This window comes from Diaporthe amygdali (genome assembly GCF_026229845.1).
Source record: "Diaporthe amygdali strain CAA958 chromosome Unknown NODE_33_length_508711_cov_65_296071, whole genome shotgun sequence".
Lineage (NCBI taxonomy): Eukaryota > Fungi > Ascomycota > Sordariomycetes > Diaporthales > Diaporthaceae > Diaporthe > Diaporthe amygdali.
The window spans coordinates 351,537-379,337 of NW_026517053.1; the positions used below are offsets into that span (position 1 = coordinate 351,537).

At 50.9% G+C, this 27,801-nt stretch overlaps 10 protein-coding genes across 10 annotated transcripts; 5 read left to right on the forward strand and 5 right to left on the reverse strand.

Moving 5' to 3' along the window:
• Window positions 1-214: 214 nt before the first annotated feature.
• Window positions 215-2,224, forward strand: J7T55_002314 (cytochrome P450; the record flags this gene model as incomplete). The annotated part of the gene is made up of 4 exons (XM_053132851.1): window positions 215-742; window positions 836-1,393; window positions 1,469-1,520; window positions 1,584-2,224. 4 exons carry the CDS (start codon window positions 215-217, stop codon window positions 2,222-2,224), a joined length of 1,779 nt encoding a protein of 592 aa, XP_052989285.1.
• A 1,376-nt stretch (window positions 2,225-3,600) lies between these two features.
• Window positions 3,601-4,669, reverse strand: J7T55_002315 (uncharacterized protein; the record flags this gene model as incomplete). Its single annotated transcript, XM_053132852.1, has 3 exons — window positions 3,601-3,660; window positions 4,378-4,521; window positions 4,610-4,669. 3 exons carry the CDS (start codon window positions 4,667-4,669, stop codon window positions 3,601-3,603), a joined length of 264 nt encoding a protein of 87 aa, XP_052989286.1.
• Window positions 4,670-7,088: 2,419 nt separating this feature from the next.
• Window positions 7,089-8,845, reverse strand: J7T55_002316 (lpha-l-fucosidase 1; the record flags this gene model as incomplete). The annotated part of the gene is made up of 2 exons (XM_053132853.1): window positions 7,089-8,299; window positions 8,503-8,845. 2 exons carry the CDS (start codon window positions 8,843-8,845, stop codon window positions 7,089-7,091), a joined length of 1,554 nt encoding a protein of 517 aa, XP_052989287.1.
• A 3,494-nt stretch (window positions 8,846-12,339) lies between these two features.
• J7T55_002317 (uncharacterized protein) lies at window positions 12,340-14,011 on the forward strand (the record flags this gene model as incomplete). The annotated part of the gene is made up of 2 exons (XM_053132854.1): window positions 12,340-13,817; window positions 13,924-14,011. The coding sequence occupies 2 exons, from the start codon at window positions 12,340-12,342 to the stop codon at window positions 14,009-14,011; spliced, it is 1,566 nt and encodes a 521-aa protein (XP_052989288.1).
• A 623-nt stretch (window positions 14,012-14,634) lies between these two features.
• On the reverse strand, window positions 14,635-16,070 carry J7T55_002318 (uncharacterized protein; the record flags this gene model as incomplete). Its single annotated transcript, XM_053132855.1, has 8 exons — window positions 14,635-14,672; window positions 14,731-15,098; window positions 15,166-15,422; window positions 15,497-15,673; window positions 15,733-15,744; window positions 15,805-15,847; window positions 15,905-15,948; window positions 16,008-16,070. The coding sequence occupies 8 exons, from the start codon at window positions 16,068-16,070 to the stop codon at window positions 14,635-14,637; spliced, it is 1,002 nt and encodes a 333-aa protein (XP_052989289.1).
• A 1,668-nt stretch (window positions 16,071-17,738) lies between these two features.
• Window positions 17,739-18,239, reverse strand: J7T55_002319 (uncharacterized protein; the record flags this gene model as incomplete). The annotated part of the gene is made up of 2 exons (XM_053132856.1): window positions 17,739-17,885; window positions 18,135-18,239. 2 exons carry the CDS (start codon window positions 18,237-18,239, stop codon window positions 17,739-17,741), a joined length of 252 nt encoding a protein of 83 aa, XP_052989290.1.
• A 2,248-nt stretch (window positions 18,240-20,487) lies between these two features.
• J7T55_002320 (uncharacterized protein) lies at window positions 20,488-21,764 on the forward strand (the record flags this gene model as incomplete). The annotated part of the gene is made up of 2 exons (XM_053132857.1): window positions 20,488-21,254; window positions 21,326-21,764. The coding sequence occupies 2 exons, from the start codon at window positions 20,488-20,490 to the stop codon at window positions 21,762-21,764; spliced, it is 1,206 nt and encodes a 401-aa protein (XP_052989291.1).
• Window positions 21,765-22,713: 949 nt separating this feature from the next.
• On the forward strand, window positions 22,714-24,026 carry J7T55_002321 (uncharacterized protein; the record flags this gene model as incomplete). Its single annotated transcript, XM_053132858.1, has 4 exons — window positions 22,714-22,875; window positions 22,967-23,048; window positions 23,298-23,348; window positions 23,455-24,026. 4 exons carry the CDS (start codon window positions 22,714-22,716, stop codon window positions 24,024-24,026), a joined length of 867 nt encoding a protein of 288 aa, XP_052989292.1.
• Window positions 24,027-24,636: 610 nt separating this feature from the next.
• Window positions 24,637-26,089, reverse strand: J7T55_002322 (uncharacterized protein; the record flags this gene model as incomplete). The annotated part of the gene is made up of 3 exons (XM_053132859.1): window positions 24,637-25,029; window positions 25,100-25,522; window positions 26,018-26,089. The coding sequence occupies 3 exons, from the start codon at window positions 26,087-26,089 to the stop codon at window positions 24,637-24,639; spliced, it is 888 nt and encodes a 295-aa protein (XP_052989293.1).
• Window positions 26,090-26,666: 577 nt separating this feature from the next.
• On the forward strand, window positions 26,667-27,694 carry J7T55_002323 (glycosyl transferase family protein; the record flags this gene model as incomplete). Its single annotated transcript, XM_053132860.1, has 2 exons — window positions 26,667-26,703; window positions 26,772-27,694. The coding sequence occupies 2 exons, from the start codon at window positions 26,667-26,669 to the stop codon at window positions 27,692-27,694; spliced, it is 960 nt and encodes a 319-aa protein (XP_052989294.1).
• Between the last annotated feature and the right edge of the window lie 107 nt (window positions 27,695-27,801).

Genomic DNA, 27,801 nt, shown 5'->3' on the forward strand with positions numbered 1-27,801 from the left:
TTATGTCGGTAGCCTGCCTGCGGCAATCTCGGGCTGCAGTTTGAAGCCGACGCCGACTTGTCGCTCTACTTGACTTCGAGAAATGCAAGACTTGATACAGGCTCTGGCTTGAGATTTTGCATATATATGTGTAGTCAAGATCAGTGACATTATAACACTATACCTAGCCAGTTAACTATTGATATTCTCATTCTCTAGATACAAGCATCGCGACATGTCCAACCAAACCGAACTTCTGCTGAATCATGCCAGTATGGTGGTAACCACGCCAAGCGGATCATCACGAACAGCCTCTGTGCCGATCGCCGCCTTGGTGACAATTGGAACACTACTGTACCTGGCCTACCGCTGGGCCTTACCCAAACCAATCCCCGGCATTCCGTACGATGAGGCCGCATCTAAAAGCCTCTTGGGTAACGTGCCCGAAATGTTGAGATTTGCAAAGGATAATGATGGCAACATTGTTCCCTGGTTTTTCAAGAAGCTCACCGAGAAAAACGCCCCGATGGTCCAGGTCTGGATCAAGCCCTTACAACCACCCGCTGTCATTATCTCCGACTATATGGAAATCGAGGACTTAATGGTTCGACGAACCAAAGAGTTCAACCGCGGAAAAGGGTTCAAGTGGTTGTTTGGACAGGTGTCTCCCGAATTCCACATTACCAAGCCATCAGGTTCCCCAGAATACAAGAGGAGCAAGGAGCTCATCCGTGACCTAATGACACCTAAGTTTCTGAATGAGGTATGTACCTAGAACAAATTCCAAGAGACACAAACCCCTAGAAATAAAGTCAGGTCGAAATATTTCTCAATCGAACACTAATTCTACGTGCAGGTATCTGCGCCTCAGGTATATCGTTATGCTTCAATGCTGGTGACACTTTGGGAAGTTAAAGCGCAACATGCCAACGGTCGACCATTCGATGCGATCAAGGATATCTTCGACTGCGTTTCTGATATGGTTAACGGAGCTGCCTTTGCTATTGAAGACACCATGAGTTCCACCAGTCACCAGTTGAAATTCACTGAGGGACTGAAACATTTAATTGTAAAGGAGAGAAAAGACGGCTTCGTCAACATCCCACGAGCGCCTGATCAGCCAACACTTGCGGCCTTTCATCGACTGACAGAGTACCAAGGCGAACAGGCCCGGTCTATCAACGCCCCGATCCAGCACAAGCTGCGGATGCTGACAGATCCGGCTTTGAGAAATGCATTTAAAGTTGTAAGAAAAGTGTTTACAAACGAGATTCAGAAGGCTCTGGCTCGGATGGAGGGCAAAGGCGAAGTTGTGATGATGTCAGCACTGGACCAGATACTGTTCAGGGAAAAACAGTATGCTGAGAAACACGGAAGTAAACCTGACTACTTTCACGGGCGCATAATAGACGAGGTAAGTGTTCCACCGCAATTCGGTCTAAAGGCACCAAACTGGCTATACTCGGCGTCCTCGCTAACACTAGCTCAGATATTTGGTTACTATACAGCCGGTCATGAAACCAGTGCAACAAGTATCAGCTGTGAGGCTGCGCATTTCAAGTTTCCCGCGAGCCGACAGAGACTGACAAGGCTCTGTTATACAGGGATGACTAGGTACCTTGGAGACTACCCCCAGTGGCAGGAGACGATCCGTGAGGAACTCCACGGCGCGTTCTCCGCCGCGGTTGAGGAGAAGCGGCAGCCAAACACCAATGAGATCAACAAGAGTCACCTTCCTCACCTCGAGGCTTTCGCCGAGGAGACGCTTCGCATATGGCCGCCGTTTTTCCAGGACAAGCGAGATACCATGTGTGACACGACGCTGCTTGGCGTGCCGATTCCTAAAGGCACCGAGATCCTCATCCCCACAGGAGGCCCAGGTGTCGCTCAGCCTGCGATTCCCTGCCCAGAGGGGCTGCACACCGAAGAGCGCCGCAAAAAGTCCAACGTCCCATCGTGGAGCCCTGAGGATATCGCGACATTCAGGCCCGACAGATGGCTCGTAGAAAACGAGAACGGGCAGCTATCTTTCAACCCCAGAGCAGGGCCCACGTTGGCATTCGGGCTTGGCCCGAGGAAGTGCTTTGGTCAAAAGCTGGCATACATGCAAATTCGGAATGTCATCGCGCTGCTCCTGTGGAACTTTCGATTCAAGAAGATGGAGGGCAAGTTCGCTTCGAAGGATGCGAGACTTGAAATGAGTGTGGTTCCCAAGTATTGCTATGTAGCTTTAGAAAGGCTTTAAGATTGCACTACTTTATAGAATTTAAACTCAGCGCACACAAGCATAGATAGGATACATCGGGCCGCTACCCGACCTTGAGCTACAAACCTCAGTCAATTAGGCAGGTTATTTCAACTACAGGGAAATAGGCGGTCCCCAACTCAATCAGATCACCGAGGCTTCCAACTTTAGAAACTGTCTTAATGGCGCTATGTACGGGTATGCTAAGCTTAAGGAGAGAAGAGGGAAGGAAAAAGCCCCGCGAATGCACAACGCATTGGGAAAATCCAGCCCAACTATCAGAAGGCTCGCGCCAGGCGAGCAGAAGGTCGCGTCAACTGCGGGTTTCTGCGTATAACGCTCGAACGGCCCTTTTGGTCGGCCCAGAATGTTGCTCTTCTGCAAGGTTCATCTGATTCCCACACTTGGCCCACCTAGTGCTATTGTGCTTCATTGACACATTATACACACTAATCATCATGATTCACCGACTTATAGCTGTGTACTACACTATAATCAATGATTTGGCTTGCTCCGCATTAGTGAACGAGTACCCCGTTGAAGGTAACACAGCACGCACAGTTACTTACTCGCACTAAAGGTGCCGGTCAGAAATTACTAGTCAGGGATGCTGTACCTAAAATGGATGTGAGCTTCTTCGCCCGAGACGACGTACTATTAGACCAACGAGCAAGCGGATGTGGCAAAACGCGGGAGGCCCTATTGGCATAGTAGCCACATTTATAGATATGGACATTGATAGTTTAACTTGCTGCGGCTTTTCTACTGATTTTGACCCCTAGAGTTGACGCGTCTCCAAATATACTGACCAAAGATCAAAATCGTGCGATGGTCAGCGCCCAGCATGTGGCCGATGCTTGGCGAATCAAAGTCACTTTAGCTACATCAACTGCGGTGGAGACAAAGAGTTTGGCCTCATGAAAAGGCTAATTGAGATTTTAGAGAAGCATCTCAGGGCTTGTAAAGAATTTTTGCACCTCCTGAGAACGAGGCCGGACGAAGGAACCGGGCGCTTGCTGCAACATCTCAAGTCAACAGACAATACATTTGAGCCCTTGGCGCCAATCAATAATGTTTTATGCAGCAGTAACGGATCTCTGAGAGCACACAAAATAACAGTGCTCCTATCCTCATTCGAATCTGGCCCACAGGTTGAGCCAAATTGGGAGTATAATGGGATTTGTCCGGCTTTATCAAGACTGAACGTTACTCATGTCAATTCTAAGGCGCTGCTAGATTCTTGGATCTCTGAAGTAAACATGTGAACTTAAGCAGGAAATTGACTTATATCATATACAATTATCTGCAAAAAGCGGCCAGAGTACACAATTCTTGGTGAGAGCACGATTTCAGGCAAGGAATTGAGAAAAGCCCGATCATTTCACCTGCTCCGCCAAGATCTGCTGAAGCAGCGTCTCTAGCCAGACATCCTTTGCCTGAGAGATGAAGCAAGAACGGGTTAAAGCCGAGGTTTGGGCTTTCTTGGTGATGAGGCGTAGCTATGTGACGAGCACGTTTACGCGATATAGATGTTGCAAGTCGGTCTTATTGCAGTAGATATTTCAGACTGGTAACTCTGACATCTTGAATGGCTACGTATGAATTGTCCAATTCATGATCATCACTTTTGGTATTATATCTTCAATGCTTTTTCCAATATAAAGTCGACTTGAAGCGTATGATTGTTTCGCTCTCTTGCCAATAGCCTCGTCATCTTTAGCCTCTCGCTCACGCTGAGCGGCGTCGTTGAAAGCGGTTGAGACGGCAACAAGCTATCATAACTCGAAAAGGGCACGAGTATCGAGCGGGATAGTACTCGGTTGATGTTGATGACAACAATGAGAGATTTGGGAAACCAAGGACAGGCAGAAACATCATAAATTCAGCAATTCCAACTGGTGACTAGCTGTGATTTTTGTGAATCTACAATTCAATGATCCTATCAAAGGGCGTTTAAAGTACATCGACTTTACAAACGGTTGGGGCAACCTGTCTTCCGATCACAAGCATTCCTGCCCTTAGGGCAAGGCTTCCCCTTCTTTGTCCGTGTATCGCAACAATCAGCATCCTGTAGTAGGACAATAAGTCAAATGTCAGCGATTGATTCAAAAGACAATATTTGCCCAGCATAAGTTAAGAAGAGGTAGACTTACGCATTGTGCTGGTGTGATGCCAAACTTGGCACAATAGTTGTCTGTGTCTCCACCAACATTACACGCTCCCTGTCGATTGCAGGCATCGACGTTATCTTTTCCGCCCCAGCAGCAATTCGGGTCAATGCTGCCAGCAATCATACACTAAGAAGGTCACGTCAACACTAAGCTCGTTTGTATCTTGCTGTTTTTTCAAGGCTTGAAAGCCGTGAAAAGCAGGAGCAGAACTTACCGCAGCATTTGCGGCACTGGCAAAGAACGCGAGAGCAAGCAGAGCATTGGTGGGCTGCATTGTGAAAGTCTGAGCTGGGCGGAGTCTTGCAATAAAAGTGTGTCGAAATTCTTGAATGAAATCTTAAAGCTGGAGGTTTAATGTGTAAAGAGCTGATGGCAAGGAAGAGAATATATTTGGAAAGTCGGATAGGAATCCTCTTGTTTATATAGTTTACTCGCGCTCATACAGAATCATGAAGAACTGCCTTGTGTTCAAAATCTAGTCTGCTTACAGTCTGCGCCTGAACACAGTCGCACAATTCTCTTTCGACACGACACGTTGAGACTGTTTCATTGTGTCCTTGTATTCTTTGCTCATCTAATATCGCATCCAAGGCTGAAATACGCTTAGATCGCAGGATATAGCCACAACATGGTGCTGCTATTTTGAGAATTGTTTTGCGTAGAGTTCTGGGCAACGAACTGAGCGCAAAGCCGCAGAGCCAACGAGTCAGTTGCAGAGCTTGAGCGACTAAAAATTTGGACACTAAAGGTAAGAGATAGTTTCACGATGACAACATCGGAATATATGAATCGACCGTTCATTACGCTCGAGCGCATACCATCGCTCTTCGACTAGTGCCCTTGATTCTTCGTCCCTTAGTACATAGCCACAATTTCAATTGCCAGAATAGCAAGTTAGATCGCCTTGGCGCTCCTAAACGAGCAACCTAACAAGTCATGCACGATCTTGGAAGTTCTATTAAACTTTAGTGCTAAGACATTCAAGCTAGGCAGGGCTAGGGCTAGCTTAGCTGTTTGTCAACACAGAGCGGGTCCTGTATTTTGACAAAATGTTATACGTACTTTCTTGACACAATTCTACCTGTTCATGGTGACAATTGTGAACCATATACCAATCTTGTCAAGATCATGCACGCAATTATTTATTTCACATTGAATGAGGGGATGTGGAACTTCTCGCACGGCAGCAAAAACGTGACATGTAGCTGTGGGACTTAGTAGTGCCTCAACATATGGATGAACCCAAAGCTTGGATGAAACAGTGCTAAGCTTGTCGTTTCTAATCTATCAAACATCTGAAATGCATAGGTCTGAAATGCATAGGTAGGGAAATTGCATACAGAAATAGACAGAGTCGGTGAGTCCGACAAATCTTATACCTCCTATGTATCTACCAGTATATAAAGCTGGCAATCACTCCATAATTCACTGGCTGCAATCTCTTCGATCTATACTACAACACATCGCTTGTTCACACTCCTCATCGCTACAAACTATTCGAAACCAGTCACTCGTTCCTGCCCAAAACGCACCATCTACACTGCTAGAAATCACTTCATCAAACTTTCAGAACAATGAAGTCCTCCTACGTCCTTGCCAGCATCGTCTCACTCATGCTGGGAGTTGCAATTGCCAGTCCGACTGAACTCGCCAGCAGACAGAAGGCCCCTGGCGTTGGTGATCCAAATGCAGATGTAAGCCAGTTTTCAATACTCTTCTGTTGCCGCATTTTCCATCTTATGCAAGCGGAAAGCTGATTTACAAGTTTCAAAGTGCGACGGTGAATTCGATTGCTGCTATTCATCTGAGGCCGCCTGCTTCAGACAATTAGGCTATGGCCCGGGAAACATCTACTGTCCGCTACATAAATACTGTGCCACTGATTACAACATTCCTCGGACCAAATGTGTAAGTCCTAATAAGAACAGCGAACCTGTTTTACGCAATGCACTTATGTTAATGTTATCTTTGAACAGAATGCCGATTGCTGTTCCATTTCTACTGGTTGGGGTCGTGGATGCCCCGGCAAGTAGACAAGACAGGTAAATATCTGGGATTAGCATCATATCCATTAGGCAGAAGGGATTTCAACACAGACTTGTATCTACCATGATTTAGACAAATTCTAGGGATGTATGAATATAGAGACATGAATATAGAGACAAGCTGCAGGCTTCGAAGCTATATGAAGAGGCCCGGCTCTGAAATGCAAAGTGATAATTTCAAAAGCACCTCGCTCTTGCGTTCGATTGCCGCGCAACTTTACTGCCCTCGTAGCGACTTCAGATCCGGGTGCCTAATAACCGAGTGGCTCTCTGCTGCAAGTTGTGACTTCATCAGAAGAAGCCGTGATGCTGAGTGCTGTGGCGCCTTTTCCAATACAAACCATCCAATTGACTCAGATGACCCTGCCGGATTTGTTACGCTAGGGCCAGAACAGCCTTCAAGTTAGCTTAAAAGGTTTTCTCGATAATACGTAATCCGCCATCGCAGCATTTTTACCAGCTAGGATTTCTCGTTTGAAAATGTTACTTGTTTAACTCAGAAAGCAGTCAAGGTTGATGGCTGTAAGGCTAGGGCAGTTGCGGCCACAGGGTTTTCATGAGCCCCCTTGTCGTTGCCATGGCTTCGTTGCACTTGAAAATTGAAAGGCTGGTTTTGATGAGGTTGAATGCGATAAATTGATTATGTACCTAGGTAGATTTTTCACCCAAGACCTGCACGCTCTGGAGAAGAGGTGTGGCGTTGGCCTGAGTGACACTGAATCGAATCTGCGTGGCCGGTGCAGCTGCGCCCAACCTATCGATCCGTTTGTATCCGAGCGAAGTGCCATTGACGACCGTCTTATACTGTCCGTCCACGGCAACTTCAATGGTATAACCACCAATGCGCTGACCCAAAGCAATGTGCTCTTGGACTATGAAAGCGTCTACCGAGTACGCACCACCGAGATCGATCTCGACCCACCCCGTGGTCTCGTTAGCACTCACGGCCCAGTACGTAGCGGTGTCACTGTTGATCACATTCGCCGGTCCATACAGTGCCACGTCTCCGTTTCGGATGCTGCTCGCGGTTGCGTTGAGCCCTGGTGTCAGGATCTCCCGGTCGAAGAAGGCGTTGCGCAGTCCCTTAAAAGCCTCGAGCGAGTCAACATCCACCTGCTGGATGACGCCGTCCGTGTCGGGCGGCACATCAAGTAGCAAGTTGATGCTCCTGGCCACAGACTGCATGTACATTTCCATCAGCGCCTCAGCCGTCTTGGGCGTCTCGCTGGCGTGCCAGAACCAGCCATCGCGGATACGGGCGTCGGCCTCAGCGGGCGTCCAGTACAGCCCGTCCCGCACGCCCGTCTGCAGCTCCGCCTCGCCGTAGCGCGCGTCGTCCTGCGTGCGGCTGATGGTGTGCCAGTTGGAGGCGACCGTCACACCGTCCTCGTTGCCGACCCAGCGCGCGTCGACGCCCTGGTGGCCCCACATGATGGCGTCCGGCTGGTGCTCGCGGATGATGTCGCGGAACCACGTCCAGTTGAATGTCTGCACCGTGTCCGAGCCGCTGGCGCCATCGAGCCAGATTTCGAACAGCTCGACCGGTGAGCCGTCATCGAGCGTCATCGTCACGAGCTCGGTGAGCTGCGTAGCGTACAGTGCGTTGTAGTCGCCATCCGTCGCATCGCCGAAGATCTGCGGCTCGTCGTAGATTGTGCCCTCGAGGCCGGCCTTTGGCATCGCGGGATCGCGGTGGATATCCCACGGAGACAGGTACACGCCGAACTTGATGCCGTACTTTTTCGCTGAGGCAGCGGCCAGACGGACCACGTTGGTCTCGAGCCCCAGGGCGGTGCGATTCTTGGCCCACGCGCCGTTGTCGATCTTGTACGTGGTCGTGGACGTATTCCAAAGCGCCACTGCAGTATCTGTTGTTAGCTATCAAAGCGACAAAGCAGAAGCTATTACGAAAACTGGGAGGAATAATCAAGCCACCATGTGCCCATGGTCCGTCTCAGAATCCGCAGTCTGACCAAAGGCCTTGACGCAAGTAATCAAATAGATCACAGATGGCAGACTTTTGCTCTTGAAAGGATTAAACTTGTATCCGGAAGCTTCTTACTGCCATCGTGGTGCTTTGCTGTCAGGATCATGCCCGACATGCCCGCGTCGGCGAATGTCTTGGCCCATTGGTCTGTGTCCAGGCCGACGGGGTTGAAGACGTCTGGAGGGCTCTGGCTTCTTCCCCACTCCTCATCTGTGAAGGTATTAGGCCCGAAGTGGATGAAGGTATAGTATTCTAGTTCATGCCAGGCGGCTTGTCGCTCTGTGGGAACCCTGAGATATGCTGCTGGCGGACCATCTTGGGCATGAGTCGGAAGAGCGAACAAGACCGATGAACAGACCAAGGTGAGGAGGAAATGGTGGCACCAGCCAGACGCAAGGCAATTCGAGGATTTCACCATATTTGTAGAGACAGCTTTATGGTTTCTTTACTCCGGTAATGCCTTGGTACCCACAACAAAAGCTGAGTTCTGACGATTCGAGACCACTTGATGTACTGGATCGTTAGAACCGCGTTCCCATTGTTTGTGGCAAGAGTGAGGAGTGGTATGTGCCAAACCAAAGCTGTGATCGCCCGTGGCATGCCCGCCCGCAGTCTGTCCATGACGGTCGCGGGATTGCCAAGAGGTTATTTGACGATGCAACGTTAATCGGTGAATTCGGTACAAAGAAATAAACCAGCGGCTATCATATTAGGCTAGAGCGGGTTTTACCCATGCATACTTCGGTACACCTTTTCAGTAGATATCCTGGTTAGTAACATTCTAAGTCTCATTCTCGGTCCGCATAACTGATGTGAATAGGCAACCAATTCGGTTCAATAAAGAAGATCAGTTGAACCTCCATCTTGCGCACTACAGTTAATCTTGTTGGTAGCCACGAGCCTGGAAGCGTCACATGTTGCAAAGCCAGTCCCCCATCTCATAAACAGCATCCTGAGGACGGAAATCAACGATAGAGCAAACAATAAGAGAAAAAGGGAGGGGGAGGGTTGTGGAATTGCCCAGGACCATTTGACTACCCTGTTAAGGACTTTTTGTCCCCCCAAAGACCGTGTGGGATTATACGCAAGTCAAGCGCAGATCTGATAACTTGAGATGCGACTCTTGTAGGTGCACTGAGACATGGGCGGTTGAGCCCACTACACCCGGCTTTCTATGGGTGCATCCGAGCTGCATCAGACGTTACAGAGTGTTGCAAGAAAGAGAGAAGATGTTGATTATGAAACAAGAGACCGCCTTGAGTCATCTTCAGCTTCGTCCACGGAGTCATTTCCTCCCATCAAAGGCTCGAGGTCATCCAGTGGTATCTCAGTGTCAACTTTCCTATAATAGCCTCTTCTGTGAAACTTCTTAACCCCTCGCTTAATCACCCACCACATCAAAGCCAAGAGCCCTACGAGTGCAAGTCTAGACACCCAGGCTCTCCATCCACGCAAACAGCATGGGTACACTGACATGAAGAGCCCAGCGGCGATTTGTATGAATGATCTGGTTCGATGGTCTGGAATTAACCCTTTCCTCAGTAGCTGCTTTGCAGCTGGACCTGTCGGTCCAGAAATGAAAGGAGACATGAGCCTCTAAGTCCTAAGTACGGTCACCGGAAGCCTAGAATAGCTTATAAGCAAGTGTAAAAATTTCTTAGGCTTCTAATCAGAAGCTAATTGTTATGTATCTATAAGTGCAGCTGGAGGTGATCACCGAAAAGGATAGCCTGTTCGGTAGAGGGCAGTATAACTGTCTGGATGTGAGCCTAGAGTCTCACCCGTATCTTAACAAAGTATGATGTTAGTCGAACACTGAAAAAGCTTGATGAAACCAGAATCAGCGCTATATTGTCCGCAAGGGCGGTCGCCGTCGCTGTTTTCAACAAGCCGACATTGGTGTCACGACTACGAAGTTCGCACGAGAGTTTCACTCAGTACGCAAAATTTACACTGAGGTCTGCGATGATAGCGCCGCGTATGTCCTTCAATTAGAAGATGTGAAGTTTTGAACGCCCAGAATGACTCATACCGGCCAGCCTCATGGACTCGAGTGCTTCGATTGACCGTGATGCTCCTGAAAAGCCAGGAATCGCAGTATGGGGCCCAGCAAGCCATTTTTGGATGGCATGAAGCCTGCTGTGCTGAATGTTTTGCGAGAACGCGAACTCACTTCTATTACTCACGCTCTGTGAGGCAATAAGGTTCGTAACGAGGCAATAAGGTTCGTAAATGGCAGGTCTGGCTTCTGAGACGACTGTTGAAAGTCGTCAAGAGTTTACTGGAACGATGCCAGCAGAGCGCCAAGGAACTCAACCGAATGCCGAGATGGGAGAGGCCCGATCTCACGAAATCATCGCAGAACACGACCAATATCTGTCCGTGAATTGTTGACGAGGTGCAAATTGACGTAGAGAAAGTCGACGACCGATGAGAGCGTGAGCTGTTTAAGATTGAAGTCTACTGTCCCTTGATCGTGTTTCGCTTGAGCAGCAGGCGGACTGATAAAAGTCTGCTTGTCGGCAGAAATTTCGATTTGAACAGCTGATTCAGCCACTACGAAGAACTGTACCATGCCAGACACGTCGTGAGTGCAGGCCAATCCCCCAGGTTGAAGCCTCCTAGGAGCATTGCTTCCACCACAGTCATCTCTCCTTGCCATCCATCTTCCTCGCTATCGGGCCGCCTGCACCTGACCTTTAATTTCAGCCCTTGGTCTTCATCCAGGTTAGAGTTTTTGAAGGGTGGTATCTGAATACATGCTGGTTCTCGCGATGGTTCGTGATTGTCGGTGTTCTTTACTGCCGGGATTGCGAAGGCGTTCGAGCATGTTGCTAGCTGTATCTCGAACCTGGCCCATTGTGTCCTCCCTCAACAGCCGGTATTCTCGGTCAAGTCGACCACGTAGGCCTAGCAGATGCCATTGGGAAAATCAGCAATATATTCCCTGGCGCGGTGGTCTCTTGATACCCAATGCAGGTGCTGAATGTTTGGTAGCTGACAGGAAGACACAGGGTGCTGATCGTTAGCTATGCATTCAATGCTTTCAGCGATCTCGCTGGCTTCATTGTTGGCGTCGGTAACAAACAAGATTAAGATTTGGGTGTTCATCAGACAACACCTTTTTTTTTTTTTTTTGAAGCTCCAAGGCATCCGATATCTTAAGCTAATTAGCCGATTCCAAGCAAGACCGACTGTTCATCTCATAACCCCGAGTCAGACTGTGGGCATCGTGGGCAGCTTCTCCGCATCCTATCCCAAATCTGTATGTAAACTCCAGGTTCTCCGCAGTGGATCTCATCCGAACCTGTGTTGGGGTTTCTGCAGTGTATCTGCTCCAAAGCATTATGCCCACGTGTTGATTGCTGACGTTTTCACCAAGGCCATCAAATGTTGATTTCTCTTGCTTTAATTCTACTGGCCTTTGCGACCTACCAAGCCACCCGATGCCTAGGTCACTGGACGTACTAGAAGCGAATGGCGGCAGTATATACACTAGAGGGGAGGATGTGGGGCGGAAACGACGAAAACCTAGCGAGTTCAGATGATCTCCATGAACCGTTGGAACGTAGCATCGCCCCCGCAGCGAGCATGGGCACGCATGGCCGCTACTCATCTCGGACCTGATCATCAACCTTTTCTTTGATCCTTGCAGTCACTGCAGGTCACCGCGTTACTTCCCTGCACGTAGCATGCGGTATGAGCTAATGCAATCATACTCTCGTCGCTCCCGAACCTCCTCAGGTACAAAATCATGGCACGAGCCGCCGTAGCCCACAGCCGATACTGCTCCTGCTCTTGCTCTTGGAGTTGTTGCTGCTGCACCATATATATCTCCGTTCAGCAGGTTGTCGAGCCTCAACCTCCTCAGCTCGGGCGAATTCTGGTGCCTCGGTGACCCCTCTCGTCATCATGCTCCAGACAACCCCTTTCGTCCAGGCCGCCCTCCTCTTGGGGCTGGCACAGTCCCAAGAATGCCCGGACTACTCGGAGTACTCGACCAAGCGCCATGAGCCCTTCTCCAACGGCACGTACCAGCTCTCGTATATGCGCCCGTCCCCGTCCTGCCGGACGTTCAACTCCTCGGACGTCGAGGATGTGATAACGTCCATGGCCGGCGTGATCACCGACCCGGACCTATATAGGCTATTTCAGAACAGCTATCCTAATACACTCGACACGGCCATCAGGTGGAAAGGGTACGCAGCTAATAACAGCGAGGAGGAGCTCACCTTCGTCATTACGGGTGATATCAATGCTATGTGGTTGCGTGACTCAGCAAACCAGATGCAGAGCTACCTGCCTGTGCTGAAGGCCGACGACAGCGCAGATAGCATTGCTAGCCTGTATAGGGGCGTCATTAATCTGCAGGCGAGGTACCTCCTAACCAGCCCGTACTGCAACTCCTTCCAGCCTCCGGTTGAGTCAGGGGTAGAAGGGTCGGTGAACAGCGCGGCATCAGAGGATACTGTTGTGCCCGCATACAGCAACACAAGCGTATTCGAGTGCAAATACGAGCTGGATTCCCTCGCTTCCTTCTTAGAGGTGTCGACTAATTACTATAATTCCACGGGCGATCTGGACTTCTTTGGCAAATTTCAATGGGTTGACGCAGTAAAGGCAGTACTGAACACCGCTACGGAAATGTTGACCCCGACGTACGGAGCCGACGGGCAGGTTCTAAACAGCCCCTATACCTTCACCCGCCTCACCACGCGCGCCACTGAGACGCTTGCCAACGACGGACTGGGGTCGCCCGTGGGCAACGGCACGGGGCTGGTTAGAAGCGCCTTCAGGCCGAGCGACGATAGCACTATCTTCCAGCTGTTCATACCAGCCAACATGATGTTCAGCCGATACCTGAGCAGCACGGCTGAAATCATGGCCAAACTCGAGGGGGGAGCCGACCTGGCAGCGCAGATGAGCAACATGGCAGATTCCATTAGATCGGCTATTCAGTCCCACGGCATTATCACCGACCCCAATACAGGGACACAAGTCTACGCCTATGAAGTCGATGGATTCGGCTCTGCAGTGGTTATGGATGACGCTAATATACCCTCTATCCTATCTGCGCCCTTTCTGGGCTTCCTCGATGCCAGCGACGAAGTTTATCAGAATACCAGATCGATCATCTTGGACGAGAACAGCAACTCTGGTATCAACGGAAACCCATACTTCATGCGAGGCCCGGTGATTAATGCCGTTGGGGGGCCACACCAAGGACCGGGTATGGCATGGCCGATGGCGAGTATCGTCAGGATCCTGACTACCGATAATGATGCCGAGATCGTTAGCGCATTGAAAGAAATCGTCTCGAGCACGGATGGGCTCGGTCTGGTTCACGAGAGCATCAACTCCTTCAACCAGAGCGATTGGACCAGACAGTGGTAAGTAAAGTTGAATTCCGCGCGTCATCGTTTCCTTCATTTAGTGCATCGTTGCGATAGAGAAAGTGACACTTGCTGACAATTTCTTTTCCCTACCGTCGCTTAGGTTCTCATGGGCAAACGGCCTCTTTGGGCAAATGATCTTGGATCTGAACGACAGGAAACCGGATATTCTCAAGGAGAGCTTCCAATGATGATCAAGGTGGTTACTTGGGTGGGTAGGCACACGGGTAGCGAGCAGCCGGGCGCGCTGTCGTAATAATATTATAACCAGCCTATAACCAGTCCTACTTGGGGTGAAGTAGGTAATTTATGTCTAATTCTACGGAAAACGACAAGCCACTTCTAGACCACACTTCTTGGGTCGTATTTATCCCCAGTCGTTGCAGCCCCCCCCCCCCAAGCTGCTGCCAAAATGCTTGCATCGGGTGCAACGTCTTACCTGTCCTAGACCGGCGATTCAATTCACTTGATATAGCGGCTTCTGCAGTTGCAGCGAATATGTGCAGAAGACGTGCATTGAAGGATCTGAAATTGTCAAAGTATTGCATTGCCTCCCGCCTCACAACCCCGTCTCTTGGGTTTTGCCACCACAATTTGCAGTTTCCTGTCGAGGACTCTAGTGGCGTCTTTCATTCTGGAATCAACCCAATACCACAGTGTCGTCACGAACTGCGCCCTTTTATCGATCATAATACAGAAGCTAGCAATTGCCAGGTATGCTTATAATTGTATTCACGCTCAGCACAGAGCTGGTTCCTGGTCTACTTTTCTCAACTGCCTGATCTCTGTGTACAAAAGCGGCTTGTTTCTATGGTTAGTTGACCGTCAAGTTCCCTGGCAAAGTGTCGAGCCCTGTGTTACCGTCAGCACCTGTAGTTTACTGTAGTGTTCAACAAATTGTGATACTTACAGCCATCGATCTGCTCCTTTACTATCGGCTCTTGGACACACGTGTTTCCTGTCGCAAAGTTCTGTGTCTGCAGTTCCGTGCACCCAGTAAAGTCGCATCTCGCATCCACAGCCCGCTGCAGCGAGTCACCCTTCCAGCCGAATAGGTAATCAGCGTGGTGACCGTATCCTGTCGCGTCCCCTTGTGCCCACACAAACGGCTGGCTGCCATCCTCCGGCCACTCAGACTGGGGAAAGACGCCTGTGTCCCATACTGTTTCGAAGAACACTTGGGGGAGACGGGCGGGATGTGAGGCGGGACATCCGTTGTACCCAAATGCGACGTGAGACTTGTGATCGGCACTGTCGAGGTTGACGCCGTCCCAGCACCTAAAATCACTATTAGCCCATGGATTCTTTCCGGTTAATCATGTATGTGTGGGTAGGTAGTCCTTACGTGGGAAAGAAGATCGCGACCCTCACACCACCAGCGCAGTACTGGGTTGGAAACGTGGATGTGTCATTATCGGACACGCCAAACGGATTCGGTTCGAAGTTCTTCCCCGTATAGCAACGATACGAGTTCATCGCGCCGTTGAAGCTCTGTTCTCGGCTGGTGGGGTCCCCTACGACCATGCGAAATCCCGGAGCGAAAGCCGTGATGTTGACGCTTGCATCATCAGGCGATACATAGTAGACTGTCATACCGCCGTTCTGGGCGATTGTCAGAAGAGGAACTGGATGAGACTGGAAACCCGCAGGAATCTATGAGGCAGAGATGTACTCACGGCGCCATTGAAGCCCTGATTGGCCATCTGAGGAACACGTTTGAAAGTTCCATTTCGAGCCCGGAAGTATAATGTTGGTGTCCAATAGTTGGACATATCCTCAGTGAAAGTGCATGTTGTGCAATCTGCTGTGGCTGAGATGTCGAGACCTGGGTCCATAGTGACATTGAAAGCATTCTATTTTGCTAAGCTCCAGTCTTCTGATTGAGTATACTTGTAGGCTTGGAAGTACTTACGCCCCCAACAATCTGTACAAGCGGAATTAGATGACGTTCTAAGTTGAAATTACTGTCATGATCTGTGCGTACCTGATGTACATGTTGAGATGGGTTCTGTCCCGGCTGGACCACTCTGTTCAGATTTGTAAGATTGGAAAATTCAATGAGCTGCTTCTGCTGTAATACTCACGGATCGAGACGTTGGGTCACCAGTTGTGAGCAAGAGAAACGTAGCTGTCGTCGCAAAAGTCAGTCTTCGTGTCTTGGTTTGGTTGCTTTACTGACGGATGTACCATCTTATCTGCTTGCGCAAAGGACGCGCAAAGCGCAAAGACGATAGCATGGCTGGAGAGCATATTGAACGAGCGACTGGAGGCAACGATAGCGACTGCAGAGCGAGCGACGATGAAAGGAGAGGAGCGCAGGGAAACATGGTGCTTGTCAACGTTGAGGGCACTCCTGTCTTTTCTCAACTTCACATCTATCTTAAATCAATTACCGTCATCTTCTCCTGGTGCTTGTGCTGTACTTGAAATGACAAGGATGTGATCTGTCCCACCCCGCGCTTTAGAACGTTCCGTATTTATGAGCAACCTCCAGGGTTACCCGTGGCCATTGCAGACGGCTCGTTCCGGAAAAATACGACCGAAAAGTAAACGACCAAGGAATATCATCCTAGAATTAGGATACCTCACTCGCCAGACCACCTCAATACAGCATTATTAATATAAATGCTTCAACCTAAGACTGCTAAACCAAAGTTCACATGTATAAAGCCTCTGATATAAGTCTCATTAACCCCTGGAGCATCGTATATTGGTCTGAACAGGTTGACTTGGCAATTGCTTGATGTGCTACGATTTGTCCGCCAGCTGATGCCCAAACTTCTGCGCGCTGAATGTGGGAGGAAATTGGGTGTTACATTGATGCCAAAGTCAACGTCGCCGCCAGCTTGTGATGAGAATACAAAGCAGAGGTGGGAAAAGAAAATTTCAGAAACACACAACACCGGGTATTTACTGCTCGCCACCATCCCATGTAATAAACAGATCAAGCATTCAAAGTCCTAAAGACTCTCTAAAGCTACACTGCTGTCCTCTGATCAAGCCATACCCGGGCTCAATATTCTCGATGACATGCTGCGTTGTCGAGTGGCTTTATAATGGGAACAACACATTGATTGTGTGAGTCTCGGCGGCATGGACAAATATTGTTATTGGAGGATAATTGCTGGTCAAGGCATGCATATAACTAGGGATCTTAGGAAACTGAAGTACTCTCCACAGGGTTGTGTCCGAGTCATTTACCGCACTGGGTTGCACCAGAAGAGAATTTAAATCATTACACAGTAAATAAAAATACTTCCAAAATTTCGACGCTGCCAGAGTCCCCAAACAGCTCAAATTCTAAAACTGAGTCCACGAAACTATCATTCAAGATGGTTGGTCCACGCCGGATCTATTGTCAATGCCGCACGACAACGTCGCTAAGTTTTCTCTTGGCAAGAACCGGCACCGTCGCCATGCAAGATGACACATTGAACGTCCAGGCGGCTGTCTCATCAACAAAGTCCCAGCCTCCTGGGAGATTGTTTTTGAATATAAAGTCTTCACGGAGAAAGAAGCCAGTGAAGCAATAAAATTGTCAGGGTTCTGATTAATATTCCAGACCTAATTTTGTTGCCACGGAGCTTTCTCCGTTGGCTGTATTAGTCTCAAATAAGTTATTCTCCACTCCTGTCGTCTGCCTCTTGGATGCCGCCTTGACGTACCAGTGAACCTGGACCTTCTCACAGGTCGGTATCCTTAATCATTTGCATTTCCCATATCTACCACGATTCATTCGGTCTGGGAGGCAGTGGTTCCAATTCATGCACCCTTTCAGCACCATTATACTGTTCAAAAAGCGGTCCATCCAACGGCACCGCCCTGACTCTTCCACTCTCCGGCGGCTTGAGCTGTTGCACAGCAGCACCAGTACCACGGCTCCCGTTCTCTGGGCCCAATGCCCGCCCACTTATCATTTTACGTCGATAAAACAACCAGGCCCCACACGCCAACAACACCACTACAGCCCCAGCCCCGACGCCGATTCCTGCTGCCGCTCCTGCGGAAAGGTCGGTGCTCGAAGATGCTGCCGAAGTTGTCCCGGTCTGGCTGCTGGTCACTAGGCTAGTGGCAGTTATTTGCCCACTGCTTGCGCTCTACCCAACGGTCTTAGAACAGGTTGTTGCAACCACGAAAATCTGAGGAAGACGAAGATAACACTAGGGTGTGAGAAAGAAGACCTACCATAGACGTTACCATGACAGCCATAGCCCACAGAATCCCAGTCGTTTGATACCCGCTTGTGACGAATGTGCCCGTGGTTGAGAAATAGGATATTGTTGGCGGACTTATTGAATAATCATATGATCTTACCAAATACGTTTCGACGCTCCGCAAACCCTTTCCAAAGCCCGTGACTGTTGCTGTGTACAGCATGGACCCGGAGATCGGGGTTGGAGACTCCGATGCACAAAACATGGTTGCGATGTCTGCTTCCGTTGTCAAATCGCAGTTAAAAATATATGCACTTGGCCAAATTCCATCTTGTGTTAGTTTATATCGGCACAAGCGACTCAGGACAGGACTATTCAAGGAGTTCGAGTGACCGAACTTTGGGGGTAACGTGACACTCACGTTGGACAACAGATGGTCCAGGCAAAGCCATTAGAAGCTTTTGGGCACGCCGAAGTGAATCCATCTGGACACCCGTCTGCCGCATACACAAGGCCTGAAGTCGGTTGATAGCCTGAGGGGTAGCAAGCGCTTCTCTCGGCCGGGCTGCCTAGCACGTCAAAGTATCGAACCCCAGACCCAGTGGTGATAGCCCACCGCCATGGGTTCCCCGTGGCTAAGCACCCCGAGCTCTGGGTCCATCCCGTCGGAATAGTAAGAGCCATCAGAGCGGTCAGTGTTGCCAAAAATAGTAGACCAGAGACGAGACTTGTCGAAATGCTTTGGTTGGTAGGCAAATACCGTGGACAACGCAATTGTGCGAAAGGATGGGCCCATGAATCAATAAGAGAATGGGGGTATTCTATGGAAAATTGGCCAAGCAAGGGATATCTAAATTGGGACGTTTTTAGTTGCCAAGCTCGGTCAACTCGCGAGGGACAACATATACTCGGAAATAACATGCATGCACGTACTACAATGGGGCTGATTCTAGTACATATAGGATGAGGCCAGACCTGAAACTGTGTCACACACCACGTCTGCCTGTGTACAACGAGGTGGGTGACAATATTTGTGGGTCCACTGCAGCCTACATGTGTCTGCAGTGGAAAAGAATATAGCTGCATACTTTTCTAAGTAGTACTGGATATGGTAGGCTACAGGCATTCCAATTGGTCTGTCTTCAATTAACACGACAATTTTGTTTGAGACAGGATTGCTGAGTAGTTGAGGAATAGAGATCTATAGAGGGTAGGCGGCTGGGACGTGATGATAGTTTCACGCTCAGTTAGCTTCTGGTGTTTCTTTGGCTTTTCTTGATATTTCATGCACGTTTTGTTGCTTCAGCAAAAAAAGAGAGAGCATCCACCCAGCCTTGGTCCTTTTGTGTATCACGATTTGCACAGTTGCTCACACAGCGCTGCTTTTCAAACACCAAGTCCGTGTCTTGGTATCGTAAGTTAGTACACAGAGAGACTCCAAGGACAGATCGACAGCCAGCCTGGTTAATTATCATGCACATCGTGTCTAACAGATCAATTGTCTGCCAATTCTCCGTGTCCAAGACGAGCAGTGAGTCGACCGCAAGCTGGATCGTTGCTCGAGCAGGCTCAAACAACACGTCTAGGTCTTTTGGTGAGTGACGGACGCGCCACATTGACGACAAACATATCCAGCATGTACATTTCACTACCGAAATCGTGGCCTAGCTGGAACCTTTCGTTGAAGGCCTTCCATCCGCATCACGCTGGACGGCTGTGATATCAGCCTCTTGATAGAACTTTGGAGGAGGATGTCCTTTCGGCTGACGAGTGCAGGTGCGCAGCCGATTACTGGCTTTTGACCTAGTCTCCGGCGTCATAGTGTGACAGTAGAAAGGAGCGAGGATGGAAATTGCTGTGTTCGTATATACAGTGTGCAACGCAATGGCAATGGGATATGTCCAAATGTTTATTTTGAAGGCTTTATTCAATTCAATCTGATAGCAGTAGTAGATCTTCTGCCTATTGCAGACGGCCACAAACATGAAAATGTTACGATTTAATCGCATGGTGGTTAAAGTTCATTACTAGGTCAGAAATGAACAAGTCGAATGGCTCAGCTGGCGCTTCTTTGAAATAACCGAGAAGGACGTCAAACATCCCGCTAGCAGCACTGGCATGTCCAGGTTGAGCAGAGTGGGTCTTTCGGCCACCAACGGCCTCGTCCTACTGTTTTGGTTACGTGCCACCGTTGGCGTTGGCGGATGCGCAGGGTGAGGTCCACATGTCGCGTGCAGACTAGCGGTTGGAAGTTCTGAGTTGCATTGTGATATGAGTTGGTTGCGGCCCACCTCCCAAGTCGAGCTTTTCCTGGTGCAACCTTAGGCCGAACTTACATTTATAGAAATCGCCTAGGCACTTGGTTGGTACACGATCCTCGTCCCTGGAGGCTTCGCTTGGCTGAAGACTCACTTCTCATTACCTCGTTTGCCGTCTGCTCATACAACCTTGCCCATCCTTATAGTGACGGAATCACCAGTCTACCGTCGAGACAAGTTTGAAGAACTTGCACAATGACAGCCAAATTGCCAGATAGCGAATATCGCTCTGCGCTGGGCTTTTTCTGCGCCGAGGTAGCTTTCCTCGCCCTATTCACTCTCATGGTTCTCAGCACGGCAGCGCAGTCAACCAGCAAACGGACCGCCGGGCTGGTCGTATTGTGCGCAACCACCATGTGGATGGAGAGTGTGGTTGTCCCCATGTGTCTGGAGAACGAGAGGCCACACTGGGCGGCAACAGCGGCCTCGCTGCTTTGGGTCCAGTTCCTCAGCGCCTCAGACCTGATCATAGTTACCCGCGTCCACGCCGGGCAACTTATCCATCTCCGTGGGTCAAACTCGGGTACATTGTCGGACAGTAGAGCGGCAATGGCCCTCTTGTGGAATGTTCGACGAGTTGGTACCCCCTGGCAGGTGAAGAATGTCCCGTCCTCGATCGGTCTTCGGGTGCAAACTAGGACTGGGTTCGTTCTCAAGCGCGCTGCAACTACACTCTTGGCCTATCTATTCGTCGATGCCGTAGTCTCAATGCCGCCTCCAGAACAAGCCATGGTGCGAGCAGACAAGGCCGCTCTTTTCTCGTTGCGGAACTTGAGTACCAGCGACGTCATCTTTCGTTCTGGCACGGTCGTCGGATACTGGCTCACAACTGGCATTCTCAACCTTTTCATGAACAACGTGGGTGCCATTGTTGCTGTGCTGTTGGGACTGAGCACTCCCGCCGACTGTCCTCCCCTCTACGGATCGTTTTCGGAAGCATACACCATTCGTCGCTTCTGGGGGTAAGTTCCACTTGGCAATTGGCAGCTGGCTGTAGGCTCCGGCTGTGCAAGACTGACATGATCACTTGCAGTGTTTCCTGGCACCAGATGTTCCGCTGTTTTCTGACAGGCCACGCCAAGCTGATCGTCGACAATACTCTCCCTTTCGTCTCGCGCCACTCGGCATTCTCTCGCTACACGCGTCTGATGATTGCATTTCTCATTTCTGGCATGATACACCACCACGCGGATCGGCTAATGGGTGTGCCAGACGTTGAAAACGGAGCTTTGGTCTTTTTCCTCCTGCACGCTGCCTTCATAATGCTGGAGGATGCCATTAGGCCTGTAATTGTCGCTTTACTGCCTGCGCGCCTTCGCCATATCCTGGGATGTCTTTGGGTATTTGCCTTCTTCGTCTGGGCCAGTCCTGTCTGGATTTACTCCGGCATGAGGCTGGGAATCGACTCGACTGCTTTGCTGCCAGTTCGCATCGTGGGGCCATGGATAGAGCGGTCATTTGCCGCAGCTTGACAAGGCCAGAAATGCCCGCGCAAGCCGCTGAGCCACATTCGAAGGATGGTATTAAGTACGTATGGAACTATTCAGACTCAAATTCCGCCCATTTGAGGTTGAACGGGATCGTTTGCAGAAACATGTTGTGGGACTAGTTGCTGCCGCTTCGGAGGTCAGCCACGGCATGAAATGGTGGGCTCGAGGCAGTGGAGTTGCCTCTCAAAATATCTCAATTGCCTGTTAAGTTGTGAAATTGGATCAATGTGAAGACAGCCCTTTACCGGCTTAGTAGCGATCGGACATTGAGGTTACTCATGGTAATCTCATACCACCTGGGCACAAGGTCACCCACTCTGTGCCTCTGGTCCGCAGGGTTCTGGGGGCCGTTGCGACTTTTCAGCACCAGACGCCCTCACTTTTTGGCTGGCGCAAAGTTGGCCCCCAAATAATATCCTTGATTAATTACAGAAAAAGCAGGCTGAAACGTCAGCAACTTTCCATGCAACCGAGAAACACCCTTTGTCTATTTCGACAATATACCTGAATTGGGCTGACGACTGCAGGAGACATATGCAGGCTGACTCCAGCATCTGGACCACGGGCATGGGTTCTAATGCATATGGTTGGAATAGTTCAGCTTTTCAAGGCATGGACACTTCATGCAGCGCGGCGTCATCCCACGCGTGTGTGGTATCTTCTCCAAGGTCTTCCGCAACAATCCTTCAGTGTAACTTTGAAAGGGGAAAACATTGTCTTGGCCTGCCGTGAAACCTTGGGGCAGCTTCAACTTCCCGTGGGCCGTGTCACGGTAAGCCTGTACAATGCATTGAGCGATGTGCATATGTGCATAAGTTCTTGAAGCACCTAGACTACACCCTAGACATCTTCAGTCGCCAAGACGACACCACTGCACTTGCCTTTACAACATCCTCCAACAGGGCAGACTATGCAGTTTGAATGAGTGAAAATGTCCAACGACTCTCTCGACAATGGGCCTGCCATTCTGGCCGCAACATGGGCATTCACGGCACTATCCATAATTGTCATTTGTTTACGCTTCTATGTTCGCATGGAGGTCGCACACATGCAGGGCTTGAAGGCTCATGACTGGGTCATGTCCATTGCATTGGTATTTCTTTTCATTGTGCCGCATATTTCCAGATGTTACCTGATGGACAGGAACGACAGATCTAGGACGAGTGTCTGATGATAACCAATAGGTGCTCCAAATCGCCAGCCAAGCATGTATGACAGAGGGTTACCGTCGGGGCCTGGACAAGCATGACCAATATCTCGTTATGGGTACGACCACGTCGTGGATGGACATAATTAAATGGATCTATATCTCCACTGTGCCTGGTGTATGCGCCTCTGTTGCCGCTCGGGTTTCGATTACTATGCTTCTTATCAGCTTATTTGGTACCAAGGCCTGGCTGAAGAGGTGGTTGGTCTCGACTACCTCGCTTGTCGCGGTCTTAGGTACGTTGTCCATTGTCATTACCTGGGCACAGGCAAGCCCAGTCGAAGGCCTTTGGAACCCGCTTGTTCCAGCACGGAGGTGGGATCCAATTGTTGCAGAGTCCATGGTCTACCTATCAGGATGTGAGTGGTATCCCTATGTCTTGTTCCCCTCCTGTCTGCACAAATAGTCTCTTGGACGAAGTTAGGAGGGAAGAATAGGATGATTGACTGCGAGTTCAATTTGTAGCTGTCTTCGCCCTGACCGATTTGACCTTCGTGCTGTTTCCAATACTGATCATCTGGAAGCTGAAGATGCCCTTGCAACGCCGCCTCGGCCTCTGTGTCCTCATGGCCGGCTCTCTCTTCAGCATGGCCGCCTGTATCATGCGTATCGTCACTGTACACCAAAGCAACCTCTACCGAACTGCCCCGGGAACGCTATGGGCTAGCCTCGAACAGTGTCTTGTTATCATACTCGGGTCCGCACCGACACTTCCCGCCATACGTAAAATGAAGCTGGGATTCCTTCGCAGCTTCGGCACGTCGCTGGCCAGCCTTGTGGATCTGAGGAGCCATTGGAGGCGTGAATGTGTTAGCGGGCCTAGTCGGCAACACAATGCATCTGTGAGGAGAAACGGCAGTGAGAAGCCCGCACCCGAAGCCGTCATTTGTGGGCTTTCTCCTCCCACGGCTGTTGAACTTGAGGCAGCAAGACGGACACTCTCAGCAGACAACCGCAACCTATATGACTCATACGAGGTCATTCCCGACGACTACGAGACTGAGCGGCCGCTGCGCTCCACCTCAGCATATTGCTAGGATCGAATTCGGGATCGCGAGTTGTCTCTGAGGACTGGCTCGGAATGCAGAAAGTCTGTTGCGCCTGAGTGTCAAGATAGCCGCGTCAAGTAGTGCAGAAAACCGTTTTCTTCCGGGGGCCCATTAGCGTTGTTGGTAGTTGTTTTGCATAAATGGCAAAATTTAAGTCTTCATGGGCGAGTCTGGTGCGGTATATGGGTGCTCAGTATTGGGATCAGGGGTGGGATTTACCATTTCCCTTGCGATCGTTTCCTCAAAAACTCGACACGACTGGAGGCTCTAGAATGTACTCAAGTTCAGAACCAGGAAGTGAAACCACAAATTATAATTGCGGACAAAGGGCTGGGCTGATTAAAATTCTAAGTCTATTGAAGAGCAGACGGGACCCTGAAGGGAGACATCAGAGATGATGTTTGGCGCTAGGACCTAAGTGATTCAATATTTTATACATTCTAGTGGGTATCATTTTGATGCTCTTCGCCAAGCTATCAAGACAGTATCGTACACCCCAACTTACATAGCCTGGCATCGCTCAGACGACCAGCATGGCAGAGGAACATAGCCTTTAAATCGCTATAATACTTCTGAGTTTAGAACAAAGACCCCATGCTCAAAAGCGCCTCCCAAACAGCACTGTGCCACCTAGCACGCGTCCGAGCACGTAGCCAGCGTAGATGCCAGACAGGATGGTCACAGGCCACTTCTGCCACTCGCGGTCCCAGTCCAGGGGGATAGGCACGGCGCCCAGCCAGGCGCCGAGGAACCCGCCCAGCAGCCCGCCAAAGGTCTCATCGAACGGGGCCTTGAACCCAGCGACGGCAGCCCATGTGCTCGCGTCCACGCCGTGGCAGTAGAACAGAGGGAATGCAGTCAGCAGGGACAGGTGGGCGGCGCAGAGGAAGGTGTGGGAGACGTGGGTGAGCAGGGGCGCCCCGAACAGAATCATGGTGACGTGGAGCAGCGGCGTCAGGATCAACGAGAGCAGGAGGGATAGAAGGGCAGCCTGGGAGATCATGTTAACACGGTCAGCCTTTGAGTGAGGGAAAGCTGATGCTATGGGCATGTTTGCGTACAATGATGAAGTTGGGGCCGGACCCGTCGCCGGCCTTCTTCTTCTCACCGGGCTTGGGCTTCCTGTTCTTGGGGGAGCCGGACCCAGCAGCGGGGAGGCACAGGAAGGCGTAGAGAACCTGCAGAAGTGCTATGACAGGTAGCGAAGCCGTCATTGTCGGGACGGGGTCAGCGACAAGGCGCTTAAAGCTGGCGAGGAAGAGGCTCGCCGTAGCAACGGGCAAGACATGGCGGGCGGCTTGGGATGCGGTGGTGGATTCGAGGTGGACGGGATGCAGTTGTGGGGGCTCATTGGATTTTCCAGAGACTGATTGAGCCTTTGTTGTCTTTGTGACGGTCGAAGACATGGTAACGGGGTCGACGAGAGGCATCTGAGCGGGCGAAGTCGCGGTGGTGGTCAAGGTCGAGAACATGGATCTGGAGTTCTAAACCGCGGAAGCTCTCAAGCATGGAATTGGAAGTGGAACTGGCCAGAGGTAGCTCTGCCATGCTGAGTCATCAAGACCAAGTTCTCGATAAGATAAGAGAGCCCCTGGCATGTGAGACCCCTCCATCTGCTACCTGGGCAGCTGGGCCTGCATTCGACCCCTCCATGCGAGCTGAATTTTTCCTTTGTCTATATGGTGTTACTCCCAGGAGGCCACAGAAGGCTAGAGACATGGCAGCCAGTGCGCGTCTCATTTCGATGCCAATATATCCTGAGCGCAACCAGAAGAGGTGAAACGGAGAGGGTGGAGACATGCGGGACGACGCCGTCGAGGAGACCCTGGGTGCCTCAAAACGCAGAATCCACTTTAGAGGAGGGTCACGAAACCGATTCGCGTCCCTCTGTCTGGGCAAACTGGATATTGGCGATCAAGGTCCGGTCCAGCTGCATGTCCCGTGCTGTGTAACGCAGATCTCATGAGATCTGATCTGACCTGATCAGCCTCGGTCTCGGTGCTGCCACTGCGGCGTGCCACTGCGGCAATTCCATAATGGATCCTCACCATGATGCGATCGATATGCTGGCCGTGGTCCTGCAAGGACCGAGAAGACAGAATGACAAGCCTCGTCAGGCTTCGATATCGCAGACCGGCCTTTTATCACCGCCCAGTGTTCCCTTTGGCACCCGCCGGATCCACGCCGTTTCACTGACTGATAGCGTCATCTATTCGGCCTTTAATAGATTGATGCCATGTTTTGCGACCCCCGCCCCCAGCCAGCCGAGAACTAGACTCAACAGCCCTTAGTCTGCTTGGTGTGTAATTGTAGCACTATCTCGGCCACAACCATTTCTGCCTCGCTATGCGGCGAGTCAATCACCCCCTTGCCCACGTGTCGTCGATAGCTGCACATATATATATCTCGTAATCTCAAAGCAGAGTCACCAGCTGCCAGTCACATGTAGAAAAAGTCGTCGTCCGTCTGAGCATTCTGTATCTCCGACTGGATACTCATTCTCAACACCGCCATCTCTCGCGCCGTCTTGCCTAGCATTTCTAATCTTCCATATTCCCATCTCTGCGGCAGGGCCACTCACATCTCACCTCACCTCATCTCACCCATTCATCCACCTCACAGATCAAGATGGCAGACGGTAAAAGAGCAGTCGACTCCAGCAGAGGTAAGTAGTTCTCGTGTAGATAGGCACAGGCACTCACTTTCAGGACTCACGCTCACCATGGTACCCAGTCTGGACCACCCTCATCACAAACACAAACTACCTCTCAGGCCTGCTCACGCTGGACTACTCGCTCAAGAAGCAAAAGTCAGCATACCCGCTGGTGGCCCTCTACACAGACACCTTCCCGGCAGAGGGGCTGGCGGCCTTGGACGCCCGCGGCATCCCGCACCAGAAGATCAAGTACCTGCTGCCGACAAAGTCGACCCGCGACTACAGCAACGACCCGCGCTTCTACGACTGCTGGAGCAAGCTGACGCCCTTCGGCCTGACCCAGTACGACCGCGTGGTCCAGCTCGACAGCGACATGCTGGTGCTGCAGAACATGGACGAGCTGATGACCATGGCGCTGGACGACGGCGCCGCCGCCGCGCGGGGCGGGCCCGACTCGAAGCGCGTCTTCGCCGCCGGCCACGCCTGCGTCTGCAACCCGCTCAAGAAGGCCCACTACCCCAAGGACTGGGTGCCCGAGAACTGCGCCTTCACGTCGCAGCACGCGGACCCGGCCGCCGCGCAGACCGAGGGCGCCGACCCGGCCGTGGGGCCCCTGGGCTTCATGAACGGCGGCCTGCAGGTCGTCAACCCCAGCGCCGAGGTCTTCCAGCAGATCGTCGACTTCATGGACGGCAACGCCGGCGACCTCGAGTTCGCCGACCAGAGCCTGCTGAGCGAGCTGTACCGCGGCCGCTGGGTCGCCCTGCCCTATATCTACAACGCCCTCAAGACCCTGCGCTGGGAGGGTGTGCACCGCCCCATCTGGCGTGACGATAGGGTCAAGAACATCCACTATATCCTCACCCCCAACCCCTGGGACGAGCTGGACGCCGACGGGAACAGCACTAGCAAGGACGAGACGCACCGCTGGTGGGCCGATGTCAACAAGGAGAGGAGGGCGGATGAGAAGAGCAGAGGCGTCAAGGATGACGGCTTCTGAGTTTTGTATTTCTCGAAACTCCAGTCACTTAACCGCGTGGGAAACGTGGGGAATTGGGAGCCACTATTCACAGGAGCAAAAAAGCACGATGCGAGCGTATCTAACTG